At 42.7% G+C, this 19,889-nt stretch overlaps 1 protein-coding gene across 1 annotated transcript in view; it reads left to right on the forward strand.

The window, feature by feature from the left end:
- The window catches only part of pax6a (paired box 6a), a 48,495-nt gene that overhangs the window by 20,333 nt on the left and 8,273 nt on the right, over nucleotides 1-19,889 (forward strand). Inside the window, exons 3-7 of the mRNA XM_086028141.1 lie at nucleotides 9,739-9,869; nucleotides 10,137-10,352; nucleotides 10,963-11,116; nucleotides 14,035-14,193; nucleotides 14,842-14,924. Coding sequence (XP_085884267.1) covers nucleotides 9,739-9,869; nucleotides 10,137-10,352; nucleotides 10,963-11,116; nucleotides 14,035-14,193; nucleotides 14,842-14,924 — 743 coding nt within the window. The remainder of the gene's footprint in view (nucleotides 1-9,738; nucleotides 9,870-10,136; nucleotides 10,353-10,962; nucleotides 11,117-14,034; nucleotides 14,194-14,841; nucleotides 14,925-19,889) is intronic.

The raw sequence follows: 19,889 nt of genomic DNA on the forward strand, positions 1-19,889 counted from the left end.
TCCCTTCCACGTAGTAAATCTTGCATACTGCTTTGCTCCAGTTCATTGTGGTCTTTTTGTTTTATAAATCCCAAAACTTCCATACATCTGCCTTCATGCTTGTTGGCACCAGAGCTGGGCAGTTCGTCCCGGGGCCGGACCGGTCGGACCCTCCCGCCAGGCCGGGTGCCCATTTTTGGAGTGGGGGCTGACAAATTTTCGCCGGAAGTGGATTTTTGTCCGGCCCACCAATCGGCCCCCATGCGTGTGACGTGCTCGCGAGGCGGCCAAATTTAATCTCAGCCTACTTGAAAAGCTTCTTTTTAGGCTTCTTTCTACTCCCGCATCGGCTCGAGCGACAACTGCCGCATTGATTCACATGACCTACGCATTGTGCTGTTGGGGACAGGTCTGCAACAACATGCCACGCACACATCAGGAATTGTTGCTCCTCTGATTGGTCCATTATGTCACATGTTGCGATGACATACAATTTCCCACAGAGGAGAGGATGCACCACGCAGCTCATTGCTGCTGCAAAGCAAACTAGTTTGGCAGAGGCGTGAGCACGATATCTATTGTTGTTGCTGTCTTTTTGAAGCGACGCCCCCAAACTTGGAACGCAACTGTTTCAAAACAACTTGTCTCCACGAGTATAGTCAAGCTGCACGCAGAACTCAAGGATGACGCTGGCACATCAAGATGGAGTTCATGCACTTCTTCTGGCATCTTCCCTACTACAAGCAACACAGCATGACTTTCTCATGGAAATTAACGAATCTCGCTCTAATTCACCTCTCTCTCTTTCTCTCTCTCTCTCTCTCTCTCTCTCTTGCTCTCTCGCTCCGGAAATATGCCGTAGCAAACCTGCTGTGTAGTGTTTTGCTGGTATGCTTTTATTTTGAAGGCCGGGAAGTGTGAAGGAGGGGAACTGTGGAAAATAAATAAGTAACTTGTTGAATGCTTGCAGACTTGTCGTCTGTTGGACCCAAATAATTATACAATACGACAAAATCAACCCCAGGGCTCACAATGGAAGTAAGCACACGCAGCAGGGTAAATACTAGTGGCGCGTTTGAAGCATGTGTGAAGCGTGTCCACAGCGGGTTTGAATAGTAAATTAGCCAGTTAATGGTCTTTAAATCAACCTCTTCCGTTAGTATCTCTCCTGCGGCGGCGTCATGCACGTTTTTTTGGGTGGGGCGTAACAGGGTGGGGGTTGATCATTTTTATGAATAAGGGTGGGGAGGTCGACTCTGGAATGGTACCCAGGTCAAGGGTACAGGGTCGCGGCCGGACCGGCAAAAAAGGGTCAAGTGCCCAGCTCCGGTTGGCACTGACTTCAAGTGCTTCCACCATGTTGTTTTGATACACTGCGTTTGCGTAGTAAGATCTCGTGTGACGCTGGAAGTCACATAGATTTATGGGAAAAGTATCAATATATGGTTTTATGGATTGATATTGGGCTATGAAAATCGGATTCAAATCAATATATCGATTTTTAATACCCAGCCTTATTGTTTATAAAAAATGTATAAAAAGAGAACTAGCATGTTCTCTTGCACTGTGTTTCTGTTAGAGTACTATTATTATGATTTTATATATATATATATATATATATATATATATATATATATATATATATATATATATATATATATATATATATATATATATATATATATACATATATATATATATATCATATATCAGTAACTGCCGGAACAGTGTATATTCTCAGTTGAGTTGAAGCCAGAAAGCTCAAGTATACAACTGTGCAGCCCTTGTTTGTAAGATGCAGGAGAAGGTCTAATCTGTCCGAAAGGATTTCTATTCTTTATACTGATTGAGCTGCTACCACACAGGAGGCCGGCTCTACCTAGTCCATGTGACAATATGAGACAATGTCTTATCTGGCTCCAATTTGATTTGTGTGCCAGAGTGCAGATGGATAGGAAGAGGAAAAAAGGTCACAGTGACACAACAGCCTAGCTCAAGTCACCTATCTACTGATGTGCTAAAGAGGCCTAATCTAACAGACCGCTGTGCACCTGTGGACTAAAAACATGTTTCTCAGGGTGGAGAATGAATTCTCACACATGCCGTGAAGACGCTAAACCTTTGGCAAGTTTGAAAGCAGTCAATCTGCATCGCTATCAGACGTACGTGGTAGAAGCAGAGGTGGGCATTCCATCAATACCAACGAAAGGTTTGTCAATCCGTCACTGACAGACTCACATTTTGCTGGCAAATGACGGAAACTTTGAAACACTGACGGACTAAGCGCCGACGGAAGCAGTTTTGCACATGCTTCTTTAGACGTGCCTGTTCCAAACTCACCAAATTCAATATATTTTTTTTTTCATGATGACAAGCACCCTGATTGAAGTCACGTAATAGTCACGGGCATGATCTGATTGTCACCATCGTAATAAACTGGCTACAAATTCAGCAGTAGTCATAGTTAACAGAACCCCACCCTTCCGCAGGGACAACATTACAGTATGTTGTAATTAGACGTGGGCAATATAAAAAAAATAATTGCTGAGCCATCATTCATCAGTGGCCTGGGTACCAGTTCGTCATCTTCAGTCCAGCATTTTTTCAAGCCAAACCAAACTGTAATCGTCAGTTGGTCAGTCTTTCATGTTATTTTAACCGTGCTTCCGTATTGATTCCATCATGTAAATTTCACCGGGCCGCCAGCCTGTCCATCATCAGTCCGTACCCCCCTTCGATCCCCCCAAAAAAGCACGTCATAGTCCAGCAGATGAAAAATCCAATTTGATTAAAATGGTAAATGGAGCACTATATATCAATGCATCTAGATCATACGGTGCCTGTATGCCTAAAGAGCTTTACACACACACACACACACACACCCACGCACACACACACCCCCCCCCACACACACACACACACACACATTTATAAATAAAATTTTTTATTAATTTTCTTCGGGTACTCCGGTTTGCTCCCACATTCCAAAAACATGCACACTAGGTTGATTGATCACTCTAAATTGCCCCCAGGTGTGATTTTAAGTGTGTATGTTTGTTTGTCTCTGTGTGCTCTGCGATTGGCTGGGAACCAGTTCAGGGTGTACCCCGCCTACTGCCCGATGACAGCTGGGATAGGCTCCAGCACACCCTTGTGAGGATAAATGGTTAGGATAATGAATGGATTTTAATAAAACAATAAAAATATCATCTTTAAAAACGTGTATGTAGCTGTCCGTCAGATTCCCCAAAGGAGGGAGCGAAGAAGAATCATACAGTGGTACCTCTACTTACGAAATTAATTAGAAAATTAGAAAATTTCCATGTAAATGCCATAATCCGTTCCAAGCCCCCCAATATTCAGACATAAATATTTTATAAAAAACAAAGAATAAAGAATAAAAATGATGGTCGTTTACCTTTTAATTGCTGTCTTCATCGCTTTTTGCCCTCTTTGTTTCATGTTCTCTCTCAGAAGTGGTTTTTGCCTGGCGTTTTGTAAAGAACTGATTTAATAACCTGGCGACTGTCGATACATTACGGTCATATTCTTTGGCGAGATCAACCAAACGCATCCCTTTTTCATACTTTTCTATTATCTCTTGCTTTGTTTGTATGGACAAAAAAAAAGATGTTCTCCTTTTTCCTTTTTTCTAATTCATGAAAAAAAAAATACCAGAACACCTCATGGCCCGAAGACATATCTATCACATATATCTATCTACCTGTCTATCTACTAGACACATAAGTAGAGGTCCCTCTTAGCCAATGGGATGCCAGGAAGATGCTACGTAATAGCCAATGGCAGAGCAGCTATGAGTATGTTGTGTTCAGGAAACTCTGGAGCTCCGAGTAGCAGCCCATTCTGTATTTTTACCTTTCGTATCCTGAAATTTCTTTCGTAACAAGAGGCAATCTTTTCCTGTTGAGGCGTTTTGTAACTTGAAAATTTCATTTGAAGAGACGTTCGTAAGTAGAGGTACAACTGTATGTGACCTTCACACTGGCGTGCAAGAGTTCCAGAGTTTTATTCCATCTTGTTGTATGGTCTACATGTTGTATGAAATTAGGATATGATAAAGAGGAACATGACTGAAGTCTCCACTGACCAGAATGAGAGCGCTGAGATGCTGAAATTGTGATCTTGTGATCACAGCATGCATGACGTCACTCACATTGGCTGCAGCAGCTGATGGTTGAACATAATCAAACAGCAGATTTTCAAACAGCCATTATTTTATCCGTTTGAAAGTAACCTGATTGTTACTCCTCAAGGATAAAATCTGAATCATTGTAGAAATCCCCCCTGCTCCTCTCCACTGGCGGCGGCTCAGCTATGGGGGTGGTTAGCTATCACACACGGACGCATGCTATCAGGGTGAAATACGGTCTATGTCCAAGTGCCCACTTCCCAGTGGTGATCTGTGATTTCCCTGGACAACTTTACGGACGGAAAGGGTCTTCTTGCAGTTCCGTAAATATAATTATGTGCATCTACATCCTGCATGGACTGGACAGGAAATCAATTTCTCCAGCGCAAACCACCCGTTTCTAACTGTTGTGCCAAGCTGCCTGGGTCTGCGAACAAACCAACTACCTACCTACTACCAACACTTGGTATAGCCTGCCCACACACACAGACCGCACTACCTACCAAACAAAAGTGAGTGCCACACCTCTTGAAATGGGGTAGTGGGGACAATGGCTTCCTTCATCATCCCCAGACCATTGGACGGTTGAGGAAAGCCAATCAAGACCTGGAGTTAGCCCTAAGGTGTGTCTTGGCCCATCATCCAGCCTCCTGGAGCCTCTTCCATTGACATGTCTCTGGTTATGGTCGCCTGTAGGCATCAACCCCCACTGTTCCCTTCCAAGGAGCAAGAGGTCGCTGTTCCCTCTGTCCGTGCCCATCTCCGCTGTTGGCATGCCGTTTGGAGGCATGCCAGAGCTGCACTCTCCCGCATAGCCCATCTTAACCGTCAACTGGCCGAAGTCTAGCCCCCAGGTTTATTGGACCATTTGAAATTGAGAGGGTCATTAACTCATCTGCCATTCGTCTAAAGCTGCCAGCCTCCCTCCAGGTCCATCCCACTTTTCATGTTTCTCTCTTGAAGCAGGTCTCCTCTAGCCTTCTCAGCCCTCCTTCCTATAACAACCTCCTCCACCCCTGATCATTGATGGTCGCCCCACCGACACTGTCTGGAAGATTTTGGATGTGCGTTGCCAAAGTCGGGATTTCAATATATAGTGACAGCGAGGGTCATGGCCATGAGGAACCTTCCTTGGTCTGTAGGTTGCTTATCCTCAACCCTTACCTTCTCCAGGACTTCTACTGAGATTTCCCTCACACAGTCCTCGCACATTCACAACAGTACTCCGCAACCCCCAAACCATCCACCCAATGGTGCCCATTGAGGGGAGGTTACTCTTGTGACTGTCTTTTGGTCCTTCATGTTGTCAGTTGCAATGATCCTTCATTGTGTCACAAAGGGTTGGGCATGGCCTGATGTCTTTCAGTATTTAAACTAGAGTTGCTCAGTGATACGTTGTCAGAATTTCCAGTTTTCTTCCATAGCATGCTGTGTCCAGCCTTGCTCTCTGTTGTTACTTTATAATTTTTAATATAAAGACTTTTAATTTTCCACTTATGTGTCCTCTCTGCTGCTGGGTCCAAATTCTGCTCCTCATGTCACACATTAGCTGGTTACCACGGCCGGAGTCAGCACAATACTGTATTTCCAACATGTATGTATGCTTAAGATGAAATCAAAAATTCTATTCAAAATAAAAAAACAAAACAAAAACTGACATTTTTCAAAGTAGTGTTTCTTATGTGTCAGAGATGTGCAGCCTCAACTGTTACATTCATGTCATGTCATGTCATCTTCCAAACCGCTTATCCTATATAGGGTCGCGGGGAGTTTCTGGAGCCTATCCCAGCCGTCAATGGGCGAAGGCAGACTACACCCCGAACTGGTCGCCAGCCAGTCGCAGGGCACACATAGACACTGTCACTGAGCGGGAATCGATCCCACACTGCCCGCACACAACTCAGGCGTGTGTACCACAACACTATCAGGGACTTCTGTTACATTCAGTATCTTGTAATTTTAAGCAGAGCTGGGCATTTTTACTAAAAATGTGCGGTCCTTTATCGCCTTATGGGAATTTTGGGGAGTTCACTGGAGCACCTGAATAGGACAAAATAGTCTGGCTTTACATTTTTCGGTTATTCACTGACATCAGGCAGGAGGAGTAGGGCCAACCTCCAAGCAAAAAAGAAAGAAAATTATCGAAATGGCTTACCTCTTTGATGCAGGCAGTGGCCAGCAAGGGGTCGGGATTGTCATTTGTAACACCATATGTCCCCCAGCGAAATGTTTATTACATATTAAGGGAAAAAGCTTCACTTTGCTGCCGTTAAACTTGGATGTCTGCACAAGTTGACCAATCATTCACATTTATCCCCCTGAATTTTTTGGCTTCGGAAAACGAATAAAGAATACATCCTTCATATGTGGACGGTCGTAGTGTCTGGAGTTGTTTCTGCAAGTTCGGACAGGTCCGGTCCGTCGGCTAGGCGGAATGCCCAGCTCTGATTTTCAGAGGCTTGGCTGTTGTGACTACCTGCTTCTTTTTTGGATGCTCACATTTTGCGGAGCAGTTGCGTTTTCGCCGGTGGTTCCCCCTCATTCATGTGTCTCTCGTGATTGTAGTTTCCTATTTACGGTTTTGTTATCTCTCTATTGGTTGTTGGTTGTCTCAAATCACTGCACAGAGTGAAAGACTTACCGATTATATAAAACATGTTTGATATTGTCGTAGGGAGGCCAAGATTAGGAAAAGGCTGATCTGATACATCGGAGATTACCACTTTACCCTAAAAGATCGAGATGACGGGAGCTCGCAGACTCCCATAAAACTCTTCCTGAAGGCTTTCCTTAATTGGTGCGCCAACCCGTGGTAGGATGCAACCATTTTCTACTTGAATGAAGGGGGGTCGGAGTGTGGGATTAAACTCTAAACAGGTTATTAAAACATTTATACACTCAATGGAGACAATATAAGGAAAATTAAGAATAATATATTTAATTTAGTTTGATAGATTCATTAGGGTGGGGTGGCAAAACTGTAGGTGGGGGTGGAAGCTGCCACCCCTTGCCACCCTGTAAAACCACTAAAAATGAACAAGATGTATTTATTTGGAAAATGTGCTAAACGTGAGCTCATTGTGCTAAACTCCAGGCTGTACATAGCCATTTGCAAAGATGCATTGAGACACATGAGACATACAGTATACTAAGACATTTGTAACTTGGTGAAATCAATGAGAAATGACATTCTGTTGTGAATAATTGCAAGGTGGTTTGGGGATTTGCCCATGTTATTTGTCATGTTATGAAAATGTCATTTCTGTTTCAAAAAATGAGCCAAACCAATGAGAGAGAAAAACTGTAAAAACACTCATGGCCGCAGCACCATTATGTGTATGCATGTGTGTGTGTGTAGGGGGGGGGTCTGTGGGGGTGTCCACACAAGGGCAAATTTTATTGTGGTGGAAGGCAGTTTAAATCCAAGTGCCCACTTCACAGCGGTGATCTGTGATTGGCCTGGCCAACTTTGCAGCATCCGCCAGTGGAACTATGCTTGCCATTCCTTATAAACGCACTTTGCGCGCCTTCTAATTCTGCCATGTCACAGACTCGCGCACCAATTTTAAAGGAAATGAGAAGGGCTATTATGGCTATAAAGCAAGTCGGCTGTGGTCACGCCCACAACGGCGTAAACTCCCCTTTTCGAAATATGCCAGGCTTGGTGCTGCGAAAACACCAACACTATGCACCAGCATTTGCGCTTGGCAAGAATATACTGTTGAGCCCTTGGTGTTAAAATCTGCCATGTGTCTCCTGGCATAGTATAATCCAGCTATGTGTCTTCCGCCACATCGAGCCCTGTGCCTTCCGCCACATACAGCCCTGTGTCTGCCGCCACTTCCAGCCCTGTGTCTCCCGCCACGTCCAGCCCTGTGTCTCGCGCTACATCCAGCCCTGTGTCTCCAGTGCTCACGTCATCCGTCACTTATGATTAAAAACACCTATGTCCCATGTCTCACATTCCTCACTCCTCGACACCGTTCGCATCCCATGACAGAATGACCCGACCACAAAGGGACCCAGCAGGCCCATTTCCGCGGCAGCTGCAAGTCCCCGTCCCCGTGCCGGCTCATCGGCAGCTGAAAGTCCCCATCCCTGCGCCTGCTCCTCGGCAGCTGCAAGTCCCCATGCCGGCGCCGGTTCCTCGGCAGCTGCAGCCCCCTGCGCCGACTCCTTGGCAGATGCATCTGTCCTCTGTTCCTGTCCCGGCAGCGCACATCCTGCGGCCGCCACTTGCTCCCTGTTCCGGCGGCGCCCATCCTGCGGCCGCCCTGCGTTCCCTGTTCCGGCGGCATCCGTCCTGCAGCCGCCCTCCATTCCCGTTCCGGCGGCACACGTCCTGCAACCGCCGTCCATTCCGGCGGTGCACGTCCTGCGGCCGCCCTACCTTCCTTGTTCTGGTGGCGCACGTCCTCGCGGCCATCCTCCGTTCCCTGTTCCGACGGCGCAAGCGCAATGGCCACCTTGCCTCCGGGATGAACGCCCAACGGCCTTTGATTGACGGGCTCTGATCCCACCTCCAGGCCCCCTTCCGCCCACTCGGTCTTTTTTGGGGTTTTTTTGTTTTTAGGGACGTCCCTTGAGGGGGGAGGGTCATGTTTGGTTTGCGTTTTGTTTTGTTTTGTTTTGTGTTCTCAGTGTGTCTGTGTCTGTCTCGTCAGTGATTATTGTGTCCATCAGTGTGCATTCCACTCCCTAGTGTTAGCCAATCAGCTCCCTCCTACCTCATGTGCCTTGTCCAGGTGTTTCTAGTTGTCTCGTCAAGTATGCTTGTATTTGAGTTCCTAGTTTTTGTTGAGTCCTTGTCGGGTCATTGTTGATGTCAGAGTCTAGGCAGTCCTGGTTTGTCTATGTCAGTGTCTGCTGTCCTAGTCTGTCTGTGTCTTCACGGGTGTGAAGTCTTGTTAGGATAATTATGTTTCGCCTTGATCTCGTCAAGTCCAGCTTCCCCGATCTTGTCAAGTACAGCTTCTCCAGTCACGTCCAGCACTGCTTCTACGGTCATATCCAGCCCTGTGTCTCCCGCCATGTCCAGCCCTGTGTCTCCCACCACGTCCAGACATGTGTCTCCCGCTACGTCCAGCCCTGTGTCTCCCGCCACATCCAGCCATGTGTCTTCCGCCACGTCCAGTCCTGTGTCTTCCACCACGTCCAGCCCTGTGTCACCCGCTACGTCCATCCCTGTGTCACCAGCGCCCACGTCATCCGTCACTATTATTAGAAACACCTAAACCTATCACATGTCTCACATTCCTGTATTTGGGTCACCACACCACTCCTCGACACCGTTCGCCCCCTTTAACAGAGTGTCAATTATTAGTGAACCTTTGCTGTACGCGGGTCGACCTGGTCCCCATCCCCTGTGAATAAAGAGGGTCCACTGTTGAATCCATTTAGAGACATTATTCCCTATACAGTATCATCAATAAAACTATACAGCATGTAAAGGGCCTCTCATTTTGCCAACGGATGTGGGATAATGGCATGCACGTTTTACGATTGCATGGTCAATTAATTGTGACAAACCAGCTCGTTGTAATTCGACAAGTCATTGTCATCAAGCTTCTGCTCCTGTAAATTCAGTGTTTTGTTTTTTGTGAGTGTAGGTCACAGTGGAGTAAACCAGCTTGGAGGTGTCTTTGTGAATGGGAGACCTTTGCCTGACTCCACCAGGCAGAAGATAGTGGAGCTGGCCCACAGCGGAGCTCGACCATGTGACATATCCAGAATTTTGCAGGTACGCCCAGTGTACAACGCTAGCCTCCTGTTCATGTATCATTTACTATTTACTGAAGCATTTTATTTAGTTTCACGGGTTGCACTGAAATAAACAGATACATAAATTTGTTTGCCGTACTATTTGAAATGACTCTAGTGTTCACTATTTGTTGCCCATCAGGCAACAAATGGACTCTTAATCCACTGATGCAGTTTGTTTTACAATCATCTATCAAACACTTTTATTCAGCAAACATCGTGTGTGTTATATGTGTATCTTGTCCAGGTATCTAACGGCTGTGTGAGTAAGATCTTGGGCCGGTATTACGAGACAGGTTCTATTCGCCCTCGAGCAATTGGAGGAAGTAAACCCAGGGTGGCCACTCCAGAAGTTGTAGGCAAAATTGCTCTGTACAAGAGAGAGTGTCCATCAATCTTTGCCTGGGAGATCAGAGACAGGCTGTTGGCAGAGGAAGCCTGCACTAACGACAATATACCTAGTGTAAGGTTTTATTTTTCCACATTGTTGATGACAGGCATAGCTTATCAAACTTGAATATTGATGTAAATGGTTATCATACTAATATTGATTACAAGTGTCTTACCTTCCATTCAAGCCAAGAGAGTAGTCATTTTTTAAAAAGCAGTCAAAAACACATTTGTTTAGGCAGGCATGCTGCTGGAACTTGATTGTTGACAGTATAATGTTTGTGACTATTTTAACCACATAAGGACTTGCTTACTTAACTTTTAACATATACCTTTGCATTATAATACCTTTAATTGACCCATGTTGTGGCTTAGACTAGGGTGGATCATTGGACAGTGCTACATTTGTGTAATATTGCATACATATTTTATGTATAGGATGATATATTAATAACATTTTATAAATGGATACTATTGCAAATAAATATTTGCCTTGAATCAAGAACATGTCCTATAGGAAACATTGACTCGTGCAACAGTACTATAATATTGTATGATATATTACAACATCAAGATACTTCCAGCTGTGCTGCCTCAGCTTTTGTTTGTTGATCCACGTATGTGAAAACATTAAGCAAAATTTGGGACATTAAATAATGTAACCATTTTGTCTTTTTGGTCAGGTTTCCTCAATAAATCGAGTACTCAGGAACCTGGCCAGTGACAAGCAGCAAGTAATAAATGAGGGGGTGTTTGAAAAGCTAAAGATGCTCAATGGACAAGCTACCTGGGGTGGGCGCACTGGGTGGTACCCTGGGTCGACACTCACTATCACAGGTAAGAAACTGACTCTTACCTCTTCTAAGCTTGCAATGATACTGTAGTTACCACTCCAGTTACTTAAAGTGCAAAACAGGCTAGGAAAGGTAGTCTCTTGGGAACCCTCAGTAGTGAGGATGGTGGTCGTGTTCTGGGTTTCAGTGAGTACAGAGGTGGCTGATCCTGGCCTTGCATATCATTCCATTCATTCCATTTCATTCAGTCAGGGCAGGTAGTTCAATTTTAAAGCTTTTAAATAGGTATTCATGTTTAACGGACCATTTTCGTGACCATTTTCGACATTTCCGTCGTTGTAGGTGTGAACATGGTGATAAGCGGCTCCACTCATTTCCATTAAAATCCGTATATAAGTCTTTGACATGGTGGAAGAAGAAGGTTTGCTAGAGTCCATGCAGGAGGTTGAAGTCCGCAGATTATCTGTATACATATATATATATATATATATATATATATATTAGGGGGGAAGGTTTTTTGAAAAAATCGGTCCAAAACTTTCGGTTCAATCAGAGTTATTCCGGCAATTCCCTCTTTTTTTTTTCCCCCTTCATGAGCGCTAATCCAAGATGGCAGTGAGCATGGTTACGCCAATGGCGTCTATAGTTACAGCAGCGCATCGTGACATGTGCGTCATATCCTTCCAGTGACGTGGCAGCCAATCATATTGCTGTCGGGAATATCCAACCTCAGAGGCTACTTTTTTTTCCCTGCTCCATTTGCGTTAGCATCAGAAACCATTGCTACATGAGTTTTTATACTGTATACCCAACACAAGATGTCGGGTTAATAAAGCGAATGTTGGAATTAGAAATGGCTGGAAACCGCTTCAGAGGTCGTGGGTTCGATCCCGGCTCCGGCCTCCCTGTGTGGAGTTTGCATGTTCTCCCTGTGCCTGCGTGGGTTTTCTCCGGGTACTCCGGTTTCCTCCCACATTCCAAAAACATGCATGGTAAATTGATTGGACTCTCTAAATTGCCCCTAGGAATGATTGTGAGTGCGGATGTTTGTCTTCTGTGTGCCGTGTGATTGGCTGGCAACCAATTCTGGGTGTCCCCCACCTACAGCCCGAAGACTGCTGGGATAGGCTCTAGCACTCCCCGCGACCCTTGTGAGGATAAGCGGTATCGATAATGGATGGATGGATGGATGGATGGATGGAAACCGCTATGTTCATGACTGAGGTGCTTCTCACGGAAACTCGGTTTAATCCGAGGATAATCGATGCTAGCCTGTAGCTAGCCGACCCCCATTGTAAAAAATAAATAATAAATAATTAGAGGCATATAAATATAGACCAAGTAACTGTCCTACAGTAATACCTGATTTGGGTGTTGCGTCAATCCTCTCAAATTAAAGATAAAAGTCTGCAATTAAAGCACATCTTGTTCGTTTCATTGGAAATTCAGTGTGGTGGTGTTGATAATCAAAACGATGAAACTGCGTGTGTTCATATCCAGTGATGATCTGAGCTAATTGAGACATGTATACCATTAATAATACACATAATTATTACACTATCCATATAAAATATGACACATCTTAGTCGACTTTTTCTTTACTCTGTTGTATGAATGGCAACAGGTTACACAGGATACACAGGTTGGTTGTACCTTTCGCCATCCAAGTGAAGAGAAGTTATTTGTTATGCATGCCATTATATGTCACTGGCATAGATAGAAAAGGAATCATGTAAATAATAGTAAGAGTAATTAAACATAATGCTGTGAACATACTTGTTCACATTTACCTACAAAATCAAGTCAACGCATAATCAAACCAAAAACCCCATAAAACGAAAATTGACCTGAACCAAGAATTTTGTAAACCCTTCCGACCATAAAAACTGTGTGTGTGTGTGTATGTATATGTATATATATATATATATATATATATATATATATATATATATATATACACATATATATACACATATATATATATATATATATATATATATATATATATATATATATATATATATATATATATATATATACACATATATATGTGTGTGTGTGTGTGTGTGTGTGTGTGTGTGTATATATATATATATATATATATATATATATATATATATATACGCACACTAAACAGACGTGTTAGAGCTTGAATTGTTGGAGCTCCTTTGCTTCCTCCAAAGAGACCAAATTGCTGTGGGAGTCTGTTGCTCCTCCTCTTTCAGCAGCACTTTGGGATTCGAACAGTCAGTCTATAGTATGTCTCTGCCATTGTGTGCATATGTGTGTGTATTGGGGAGAAAAAAGGTGGTGTCTTGCGCCATTTGTGTCTGTTTCTGCCTGACTGACTGTGACACTGAGCAATGGCTTTATTCTTGTTTGCATTCTCTGTCTGCTGGGAATAATGAATAATTAGACCAGGACCACAAATAACATGGGTTCCATGGGGAGCTGGAGTCAAGCGCCAATCTGTTTAGAAATTACATGTTGTGATCAAGTGAACTGCTCTTATTCCTCACTCACTTGAATAATACCTTTATTGAAAAGAATCTAAATATCCAAGACGTCTGGGACTTTTGCTTTGGTATTAAGCCAAGTATGGTGGAGTCTCTGAAATCAAACGAAATCCTTTTTGGGATGCTGACCTACTTTCAATTTATTCAAAATCATTTTTCCTATACAAAATGGTGGAATTAAAACGAATTTGACTTTAAGAACGAAGACAATATGACAGCATAAAAATGCAGGTACAAGTGAAAGCGGCCGGAGTCGCCACACTTATCGTCAGATAGATAAAGTAAGGAGTTTAATCATGAGACAGCTGCTTCAAAAGGAGCCAATTGAGTTTGGGTTTTTTTCAATAGATGACACAAAAAGCAACATGTGCTCTTTTTCCATATACTGCAGTATGCAGCATAATATTAGTGGGAAGTTTAAAACAACTAATATTCTTGTTTCCAGAAGATTTGTGTTCGCAAGCAGAAGGAGCAGAAAACACAATATCAGCTAGTTCCAACAGTGAAGATTCGGAGGAGACTCAAATGAGGCTTCAGCTGAAGAGGAAACTACAGAGAAACAGAACATCATTCACCCAAGACCAAATAGAAGCACTTGAAAAAGGTGGGCATCTATTTATGCAGCAGTTCTTAGTCACTTTAAATGCATTCATCAAGCCGTGCTAGGTATTAAACTTGATACACTCCATGAGGACTACATTCTGTCTTGTATGTCACTGGACTTACCACGGAGAATGGGTGTGACCAAATACTAGTGTACTGTATATGCCTTCAGAGTCTCATAGATCAGACAAGCTACAGAAGCAAAAGATTTTTTCCTCACCCAGCAAATATGACCACATACCTTTTTGACCTGAAAATGACATCACATTTGCTCAGGGCTCAGGTAACGACCAATCATGGCTCAGCTTCAGAAAACAGTTGGGCTGTGATTGGTCGTTACCTGAGCCCTGCGAGACTGTTATGCCATTTTTCGTCGACAGAAGTGACAAAATGGACGTCCCCTGAGATGGATAAAAATGAGTGGATTTTTCTGCTTAACTCATATTCCACAAACGTGATATTAATCAGAATGCCATGATTAGAGTGAAAGCTCATCGAACATATTATTGCAAATTTTTTTTTCGGTTGACTTCCCTTTAAGGGCAGCTGCGAAATAACACAAATTTTTGATCTCATATTTTTTAAACACTACCATTGGAATTCCATCAACATGACAAATATTTAATGAAGCAAAATGTTTTTGTTGCAGAATTTGAGCGAACTCACTATCCAGATGTGTTCGCCCGAGAACGTCTTGCCAACAAAATAGACCTACCTGAGGCACGAATACAGGTGTGTGTTTTGGTTCACACACTTTTCGATTTGTGCTAACTGTGTAAATTTGGGTGTATACTGTATGAGCCTATGCTGTCATAACACATGAAGTAGGTTATTTCCTCTGTGAAGCATGTGGCAGGAATTTGGCAAAGACAGCATGTGGGATTGGTTTGGTTATGTTCAATTTGGACTTTTTTCCGACAGTTACAAGTGGGGGGGAGGGAAGTCTGGGCTTCCCTGATAGACAGAATTTTTAGGCGCAGCCGAGGCGTTGAGGCTGTCCAGTTTGGTGGTCTCAGTATTGCATCTCTACCCTTTAAAGATGATGTGGTACTGCTGGCTTCTTCAAGCCACGATCTCCAATTCTCACTGGAGTGGTTTGCAGCCGAGTGTGAAGTGCTTGGGATGAAAATCGGCACCTCCAAATCTGAGACCATGGTCCTTAGTTGGAAAAGGGTGGAGTGCCCTCTCCAGGTCGGGGATGAGATCCTGCCCCTAGTGAAGGGGTTCAAGTATCTTAGGGTCTTCTTCATGAGTGAGGGTAGAATGGAGCATGAGATCAACACGAGGATCAGTTCAGCATCTGCTGTGATGCAGACTCTGTATCGGTCTTTCGTGGTGAAGAATGTGGTCTTAAGGAGAAAAGCGTCTTTTTTGCTCAGCAGGACATAGATTTGACAGTCATCCGCATAGAAGTGGAATGAAATACCGTGTTTTTGAAGGACGGATTTCACGGGCAGCAAGGAATTCCAGCTGATTTTTTGGGCAGGACATGCCCCGCTGCAATATTATTGGCTGCTGTATCCAGGCGGGAAAGGCTTCACGAATTATACAAGGTGACCCTTACAAATATGTATTACATTTGTACAAAATAAAAACAGTCACGTTTGTTTGGGTTAGTATAGTTGGGATTCAGAACAACGCTGCCACACTTATGTCAGATACTGCCATTCCCAACAGGATGCTGTAGGGTGTGTCCTTTCTGGATGCAGCAGCCAATCATATTGCAGCAGCCTATGTCCTGCAGTCAGTCATATTGCCGCAGGGCATGTAAATAAAACATTTGAAAATGAGCGTCATTGGCATTTGGCATGTTCATAGTCGCCTCGTACAAAAAAATTGAAAAGTTGATTTGGCATATGTGGTTGACAGAGCGAGATAGAAAAATTTGTTCAAGGAGATAATGGTGAAAGTGTGGGAGCATTCATCAGACTGAAATGCGCCGGTGTTATGTAATCAATTGCCACACAGACCTTACTCCAAAACACCCACTTGGTTAATTTCACCTAGTCTTGGGTCCTACGTTATTATTATTACAGTTTTTCTCTGTTGCTTTGGTACATTTCTCAGATCAGAATTGAATTTCTCAAAACTACTTGCTCTCTTGTTGTGTCACTCGTGCACGTCAAAAAAGCAGTTTCCCATTTCTATGAAAAAGTTTCAAATGTTTTGGTACATCCATGCAATGATTATGTCCATTTTTTTGATGTTTCCTACTTTATCAATTGCTTATGTCATGTTGTTCAAAATGTATTCTAATGAGTTAAGCGTCTCAAAAACCCCACAACAATTTGGTATTCGTTCATCAGTCTTTACATGCAAAATGGTCGTACAAGTGTCATAATATGTCAAATGTGTTTCTATACAATACATTTTCATTGGACTTTTTTTTCACAGGTTGATCTTGACTTTTTCTAATTAAGGGACATGTGTGAAGCATTAGTTCAATTAATCAGCAACCTGTTTTCTGATATGATTCACAGCAATAGAAGATAATTGTTGTGATGTGGATGAGAATTTGAATTTGTGGCCCAAAAGCCAGGAACATAAGGTTTCGGAAGACTGCACTGTAATTCATACAGCTTGCATGTACTCTCTGCTAAAAAAACAAAAAACAAAACAAAAAAACAGCATAGCCCAACTCTGTTATGTCATGTTTTTGTGTTGGTCTTGCTGACCAGGAGCATGATTCAAGATTCAAACAGACCTGTTTTCATTAGTGATGTAACGATTCACTCAAGCTACAATTCGAACCAGTTTTCAGTTCCCGATTTTGATCCGTTTTTTTTTTTTATAATCTTTTTTTTTACCAAAAGGAAGGACTGCTTTCAAAACCAAAATATGTTTTTATTTTAACATCTGCATTTTGTCCTTGTTACAAACAGAGGTGGGTAATCCAGGTCCAGAAAGTAAAAGCCCTGCCACGGTTCCGCTTTAGCCACAGGTGCTTCTAATCAAGTGAGCTCGTTTACCTGCCGGTTGAGCAGAAGCACCTGTGGAGAAAACCAAACTGTGGCAGGGTTTTTAATTTCTGGACCTGGATTACCCACCTCTGGTTACAAACAGTAAACTTTTGTAATTTTACAAAAAAACTTTGAAAATGAACTAATAATTTTGACTGTTCAACTATATTTTTGTCTTGTTCTGTTTTGTTAGTGCCAGAACATGAAAATGTACAATAGATTTGACTGTTATCATTACAAATACTTTTGTGATCCAAATTTTGATAGTTTTTTTTTTATTGTTTACATCGATGCATATTTTAAGCAGTTTGAATTTATTTAAAAAAATTTTCCTGCTGGTCTTGCTAACTAGTGACACAAGCAAGACCAGCATGACAAAACACAAAACCATCCAGGCTGGTCTATATGTGTGTGTGTGTGTGGGGGGGGGGGGGGGGGGGGATTTATAGCAGGGCTATTTTCCAAAAGCGATTGTCCAGTGTTCACATTTCTACTTTTTTTGTATTCATTTTTTTTCTATGCAGTACTGTCTTTTCCTTCTGTATCACACTAGTAGCCGGGTTTTCATGGAGACTTTTTTGTCATTCGGAATGAAATCATTCCAAATTAAGCTCTCTGGTCACCTGTTTACATGTGACGTGATCTATTCCAATCGTCCGTTTGTAAACGTGTGATCTATCAAGATGGAGTTCATTCATCTATTTAGCACCGTATTCACTATTGTTTTAACACTTTTATTAAAGTAGCATCTTGATAAAAACAAGTTAGGAGTACTTTAAAACAAGTTTTCGCATCGCAGACGATCTCTGGTAAGACACTGCCATTTTAAAGTGCATATACAACGATGTCACTATGCATTTACATCAAGACAGAGCATGCGCAGACCGTACGAAGCGTGGCCATTCGATTGAAATTTACATGACGCTCGTTTGGATTGGCAAAAGGAATATACCACCCCTGTGAATCCAAATGAAAATCCATTCGGATTGGGCTTTTTATTCTGATTGACGTGTTTATATGGAGCATTTTCATTCTGATTGGTCATTGGGATCCTTTCTGATTGGGATACATGGCTCCATGTAAACAGTTGAAGTGAAATGTGAATCTTTCCCAGTCAATCTTCTACATACACAATGGTGTAACTTTCAGTTTAGAATAATTGTCATCAAAATTTAATTGGCAGTTTACACCAGCACATGCCTCCACAGTACACTGTTATATTGACAACATTACTCAGCAATTTGACTGTCTTAAATGTAAATAATGACATAAAGACTTGTTTTCTGATGGCACTGACATATTTAATGACACAAACATTTACTTTGGAGCGATGTATGGTTTTTGAGATTTTTTTAAAAAATGGCTTTTGCAAGGAGTTCGCTGATAGTGTAGTGGTACACACGCCTGAGTTGTGTGCGGGCAGCGTGGGATCGATTCCCGCTCAGTGACAGTGTCTATGTGTGCCCTGCGACTGGCTGGCGACCAGTTCGGGGTGTAGTCTGCCTTCGCCCATTGACGGCTGGGATAGGCTCCAGCAACTCCCCGCGACCCTGTATAGGATAAGCGGTTTGGAAGATGACATGACATGGCTTTTGCAAGGGAACCATTATGTTTTGCTATTTATATGAAATTTTTTAAGAATGTCCATAGAGTATTACAAATTTCAATTCTGATCTGGGAAATGTACCAAAGCGACTGAGAAATACAGTAATGTTGATGTATCTTGCTAATATAATATTGCACCTGCAGAGGACTTGGTCTCTGTTAATTATTCGACTACCGTCGAGTTGTGGCTTATTTCCATGGTGACAAGTGAAGTATACGCTAACCGTTACTCCTGTAACACTTATTGCTCAGGATATTTAAAAAAACAACACACAGGTGAAATTACTCAAATTGGTTGAAAACTAACAAAAATAGTTGCAATGTGTTGGCCAACATTTTACTTGGAGACACGGCATTGTTCAGCCTTCGTGCTGCCCGCTCGTCATCTCACCAATCCCCTCATTGCCAACTGAGGAAAAGAACCCCAATATATGTGTGAAAATATCTTTGCACAATTGAAGCATACTACCACGACATACGTATAAAGTGTCGATGGCCAGCGCTGCCTCTCGTCATCAATGCACGAGACGCGAATGAGCACACTTGGCTCAGTCAAGGGCCATAGCTAGTCAATTTGATGCCCGAGGCAAACATAGTCAAGAGCCTCTCGCTCCCCTGCTTTTGTTTATTTTTGACAAAATGTGTGTTTTGTAATATGCTACTTTGTCCTGCTTTTAAAATCTGTTGCAATGATCTAACAGATTAAGTTAACTTTCTAATATTTACCACCCAAAACTATTTACGCCAAAAAATGATAATATTTAGCATCATCTAATCTAAACAGTGTGAATTAAAGGATATGGACAGTATTTGGCGAGACTAACTACTGCGGCCCCTTGAGGCTTGGCATGCGCTTGAAAATGCCCTCCCGCGGTGTAGTTGGCTGCGTTATTAACAAACGTGGATGTGTATTCCAACACAGAGTGGGGGAGTAATATTCGGCTGTTTAAAAAAAGTCCGGCTACGTGTAGACAAGGCCCAAGAGTGATGGAAGAAAAATATTTTATTCATAGTAATTGAAACCTTAAAACATGCCATTTAAGAAACAATGATGGAATTTTCTTTATTATTTTTTTTTTAATTACATCCTGTAGATGGCGTCCTCCTGTACGAATGCATTAAAAATGCCCTG

Source organism: Filicampus tigris, chromosome 4, assembly GCF_054856515.1.
Source record: "Filicampus tigris isolate MCC_2025a chromosome 4, RoL_Ftig_1.0, whole genome shotgun sequence".
Taxonomy (NCBI): domain Eukaryota; kingdom Metazoa; phylum Chordata; class Actinopteri; order Syngnathiformes; family Syngnathidae; genus Filicampus; species Filicampus tigris.